Source organism: Cryptomeria japonica, chromosome 3 (assembly GCF_030272615.1).
Source record: "Cryptomeria japonica chromosome 3, Sugi_1.0, whole genome shotgun sequence".
In the NCBI taxonomy this organism is placed as follows: Eukaryota; Viridiplantae; Streptophyta; class Pinopsida; order Cupressales; family Cupressaceae; genus Cryptomeria; species Cryptomeria japonica.
The window spans coordinates 913,813,854-913,819,627 of record NC_081407.1 but is presented as its reverse complement, the minus strand read 5'-3'; the positions used below and the strand labels follow the sequence as shown (position 1 = coordinate 913,819,627).

The window sequence follows — 5,774 nt, the reverse complement described above, 5'->3', positions numbered from 1 at the left end:
ATTACATATTTTCTATTTTTTGTTTGTTTGTTTTAGGTCTATTTTAATTGGAGTGTCTTTTATACAATGATAAGTGTACAACTGTGATTTCTACTAAGATTTGACGCAACTCAATAATTACTTAATTCAATTTACACTCATTCCCACATATTGGTTTTGATCTTTAGTTTATCCAATTCTCACCTAAATTTGGATCCACAATTTGTAAGATTGACCTAGGTCAATCTCTTGGTTAACAAAAATGAACTCAAGATTTTTAATCTCAAAATCAAATTTAGAGTTAGTCTAACCCTTCCAATTTTATATAAGAATATGTCACTTATCAATATATACATGTATTATTGATCAGGATTAAATTGGGAAAATATTGAAATCTAATTTTCAAAATTTTCTATGTTTTAGTAAATTGTAATTTTGAGGGTCTTTGGTGCATTTTTGGACAAATGTTGGGCGCGGAAACATGAAGAGACATCTTCGATGTTTCCGAAATTTGGTTCTAGATTATTTGAATACCTTTCCAACGCATCAAACGGTTTGTAATTCGGAGCTAGGATGAGAAAGTTATGCCTTCTCAAAGTGGACTAAATTTTATATTTAGTTTTTTGATAATTTTGATAGTTTTAGTAGTTTAATTGTAATAAACATTATGGTGACTCTTCGTTTCAATTCCAAGGGATTTGTGTGACCCTTGGGATACATTCGACTTGTATAAACTCCAATTTTGAATAGAATGGAGACAGTTTTTGGCTTGCAATCTTCTTGTTGTCAATTTTTGTGTTGAAATCTACAATACCGCAGGTATCACACCAGGTATTGTAATCTGGTTTTCATAAATCAGATCAATTATCTCAAGATAAATATAAAACCAAATAAAAAATGACATAAATATATAAATTTCACCATTATAAATTGAAGTCAACCTATATTTTTTGAAATTATTGAAATAATTTATTATTTTTTTAAAAAAATTCAAAAACGATTCTCACAAGACTTTACCTTGGTCTTAGTTGAACTACCAAATTTTAAGGTCAAACACTATCATTTTCCATCCTATCCCACAAAATTCATCTAAAAAACCAAAAATGAAAAAAATCTAACTTCATTATAGATTAAACAAATTTACCAAATGAGGAGTTGACCAATACCCTTATTATAATCCTAGATTATAGGTCTCACCAGTGGTCGGTTGGTGGAGAGCAAAGTTTGCTTAACAATATGATTATCCCTTCCAGTCCAAGAAACCAAAGTAGTTATACCTCGTGCACTCAAGGCCAATCAATTTTTATCAAAGGAGGGATAACATTATATCATATGAATATACAAGTATTAATAGTATTTCTCCAAAAGTGGTGGGGTTTAAGTGATTCAGAGAATTAGCAATTTAAGTTTTATGGCGTGTCAAACAAAATTAATGAGGGCAATGATACGGATTCTATGGTGAAACTCATTGCATGAATGAACCCACTTTACCCTGTGGGGTTTTTCAATTTTGCTGCTTCTGCAAGCTTCCTTCTGTTAAAAAACTATAAGTATACAAACAGAGATTTGGCTTGAACAGAGGATCATTGATGAATCAGAGCCAAGAATAGTTTGACAGTGAATTGAAGGGCAATTGACAGAAATTCAAGTGAGAAATGGGTCGGAGAAAGAGCAGGAATACCCATGATTTCTTCCTGTTGGATGTGGCGGGAATCGCAAGAGAATCCGCAGCAATTTTTGTGCAGAATTTGTCTGTGTTGACAGCAATTGCAGTGCTGTTGGTATCCCCTGTTTCTGCTGCAATTCTTGTCTGCCGCGCCCTCTTTTCCCATACTTATATTGCCCACAAACTGGCACTACGAATTCGTGACTCTGCTCATGCAGCCGGATTCCCCAATTGGCGCCATACCCATCTGATGTATCACAAGCTTTCTGAGACATTGATTTCTTTCTGGTTCTGTTTTCCTGTTGTCATCACTTTTTCACTGCTTGCAAGGGCAGCAGTAGCCCACACAGTGGCTTCTATCTATGCAGGGGGCAATAGGCCTTCATGGAAAAAGCTCATTCAAGCAATACCCAGGTTGTGGAAAGGCCTGGTGGTGACTTATATATGGGCTGGTGTACTGGTAATTGGAACACATGCTGTGATTTTGGTGTCAGTGTGTGCATTTCTGAGATTGGTGTGCATTTTGGGCCTTGGTTCTAAATGGGAATTTGGGGTTGTTTTGGGAGGAGGGATTGTTTATTCCATTGTTTTTGCCCATGTCATGATTGTCTGCAATTTGGCCACAATTGTGTGTGTTATGGAAGAGTGCAATTATGGGATTCATGCTGTGTTTAAGGCCCTGTTTTTGATAGGAGGGAAGACCAGGATTGCTCTGGTTATGGCAGTGGTTGTAAACTTGAGTTGGGCATTTGTGGAAAGGTTGTTTGTGTATGGAGTGATGCCAGGCGGTGGTGGAAACATGAGATGGGAAGCCCCTCTGCTGGTTTTGATGTATTCCATGGTGGCTGTAATGGACACTGTAATGAACTCTGTGTTTTATTACACCTGCAAGTCATCTCGTCTGGAGGATGTTTGCATATCTTCTCCCTACTTTCCAAATTCATGGCAGAATATCTTATCTTGCGGTTCTGAGCAACAAGATCTCAAGGACAAAAGATCTGTTGAGACCTGTTTTGTTTAATCTATGAAAAGGAAATCAGAAAGATGAAGCTCTGATTCAACTGGGACAACTGACCAGGTGGGGTCTGAACTTCTGGTGTGATTGTGCATCTGAATTCAAGATAGAGGGCTAAACTGAAGTGTCATGATAAGGCTCAACTGAAGACTCAGACAGACCTTACATGTTATACTGATGTGACTTATCAAAACAAAAAAAGTCAGACTGATAAGTACTGATTCAGTTGTTCCAAAATATCGTTCTTTGTAAAGGCCTTTATGTAAACAGCGAGCACAAGCTGTGTAAATGGTCACAAGAGATGTGACCGTCTGCTAAACTAGCACATATTAGCTTGGTTTTGTCTTGGAGAATGTGATTTATAGAGTCAATTTTATTTTTAATTAAATCTTTAAGTATTTTTATAAATATATTTTTCTTTGTTTTAAAGTGGAAATATTTAACTTTTAATATGGTAAGGTTTAATTGTTCTCTAGATTAGAGATGAGATTTTTTAAGTAAGGTTTAATTGTTTTCTAGATTAGAGATTTTTTTTAATAGAGTTCAAAATTAATTGGTATATGTTATGTTTGTTGGATTTGTTTTATAAAGTTTGAAATTTAAATGTTTTTGGATTCAATAGTGTATTTTGCAAATATTTTGAATTATATTTATTGATTCATCATCATGAGAAGTATTTGAAATGTTTGTGAAAAATATATGTAGTTAAGTAGAAAAACACTTTCAACTAATTTCATAGGCTGAAGTAAACTCAATTCTACCATTGAAGTTAAAGATTATTTTGTTTATAGATGCTCTCCTTACTATAACATTAGGGGATCTGATTAAAATACTTTCATAATTTTCTCTATGCATTTGTGGTTTGTGAGGATCACAAATGCTAAGCTCTTTTCTTTTGAGAGGTATTTGATCTTTATCAATAGTCCACCAAAGACCTTACTTTCATCATGCTCTACATGTGGAATATTACCTTTTTTATTGACCTGATTTCTTTTTCTAAGATTGAGTCAAAAGTAACCTCATAACATGCTTATAGATATGATAACCGTTGATTTAGGTGTGCTCGATTAACCATGGGCAATGATTTGCCCTCACAACCATAGACAATACTCGATTGTCTCCCCCGAGCACTTCTCTTCTTGAATTGGTATGTTGTATGTAATCACATTGATGTGTGTTCACCTATGAATGATTGTAAAGAGGGGACCGATCTTATTTATACCCATATGTGGGTGACTCTTCACCAATGGGTCGGCTCTATTCAAACCCACACGTCTTTCCTCTATTAGGATTCCCAAAGATACTGAGAGAGGGGGTTGGGGGGGGGGGGGGTGGGGGGGGTGAATCAGTATCTAACTGATTAACAGATTTTCTAACCTTATTAAATATTTTGCATTCCAAAACAATGTATCGGTAAACAAGAATTAATGCAGTAAATAAGAACAGTAAAGACAACATAGAAAGCAGACCATAACACAAGATGTTTAACGAAGAAACCCAGTGTGGGAAAAAACTTGGTGGGATTTGTGACCCACAATATTCACTCACTGGCCAATGAATGGATATTACTTACAAGAGGAGCCTGCACATGCAGGAAGGCCAACTGCCTAAAGCTCACTGCTTAATTATAAAGGAAGTCTCACTGACTTACAAAATGGATTATGAAAATCCAATATAGTGTACTACTACAAAACAACATCTGCAATGCCAGATTCAGTACCGGTGTAAGCTCATACAACAACCATGAACCCTTCTACAAAATTTGCCTTAATATTCGCTCTACATATCCATCATATTTTTCCTCTATGTTGTCGCACAAAATGATCTACAAGATCTCATACTTATATATGAGTCTTATTACAATATGCCATGTCGGCTTACAAAAAGATATTACAATTAAATACAAAATACAATAATCAAATCCTGTCGGCTATGATGTTGGTAAACATTATTGCCGTTGTCGGTGAACTATCTGTCGGTGTAGAGTTTGTCAGTGCCGGTGCCTGCCCGTGCCATAAGATTGCAAGGTTGCCATCAATGACAATACCTTCAATCACCTACAATTCTCATTGGAGTGTGTAATGCCAACAATCTCCCCCTTTGGCATTGATGACAACACCCATGAGAAAATTTCAAAATTGTATCCAAAAATCTTACCAAAACTGCGTGCTCCCCCTGAGCAGATGATCTCTAAGTTATTGGATTTTTCTCTTCTCTACTACTTCCCCTTTGACATCAATGACAAAGGTTGTCAAAATTGTCAAATGAGTGTAGTGCTCAGCGAGAACCTTGTAACCGGTTGGTTGCAATTTGAAATAGGTTTGCTAATACCAAATTCAAGCTCTGAGTGAACCTGCCACTGTCCTTCAATGCTGCCTCTATTCTTTGAATTGTACCAGTGAGGTGATGCATTTTCTCTTCCGATTTCTTTTGTCTTGGAATAAGTGCCTCTGAGATCTCTTTCCTCAAAGAGATGAGGATATCCAATTTAGGACTGAGTCTGCATTTAAGATCTTTTGCCTTTCCTTTTATTATTTCCTTATCTTTCTCCAATTTCTCAAGTTTCTCCTCAAATTCAGTAATTTCCTGCTCAATAACTGATATTGGTTCTGGTGAGCCAATGATATTATCAGCTATATTATCAATTTCATTTTGTACTTTGTTGATATCCTTATTGATATCCACTGTCAAAAGATTTTTCTTACATGTATCTCTGTATAGTTCCTTAAACTCCATAATGGTTTTACTCAGTGCCGGTAAAAGGGTGTCAATGTGTCCCATGCACTTCTTTATTGTCTCATCAAAGAATTTCTCTTTTTCCTTATCCATTTTCTCTTTAAATGTCTCTTCATTTATTTGATCAACAGTCAATATGTTGTCGGTGATATACTTAGACAATGTGTCTAATTGACTCAAAGAATCTTTATTGTCTATATTGCACTTGGGTGCAATCAATTTAAGAATGGGGATGGTATTATCTATAGCCTTATATGCCAGTGCATTACAATCAGTAATCTTCTTAATGGAATCCAATAATACCTCAGTTACATTTGTTGGTCTGAATTCAATCATGGAAGTACCAGATGATTGTCCAACTACCTTAACAATCTCCAT

The 5,774-nt window shown here is 35.6% G+C and overlaps 1 protein-coding gene across 1 annotated transcript; it reads left to right on the top strand.

The window, feature by feature from the left end:
• Window positions 1-1,359: 1,359 nt before the first annotated feature.
• LOC131072992 (uncharacterized) lies at window positions 1,360-3,089 on the top strand. The gene has a single exon (XM_058009366.2). The coding sequence runs from the start codon at window positions 1,635-1,637 to the stop codon at window positions 2,664-2,666; it is 1,032 nt and encodes a 343-aa protein (XP_057865349.2). The 5' UTR covers window positions 1,360-1,634; the 3' UTR covers window positions 2,667-3,089.
• Window positions 3,090-5,774: the final 2,685 nt, after the last annotated feature.

Excerpts from the sequence above, each read along its gene's own strand:
- LOC131072992 (XM_058009366.2), top strand. The coding sequence starts at position 1,635 with ATGGGTCGGAGAAAGAGCAGGAATACCCATGATTTCTTCCTGTTGGAT.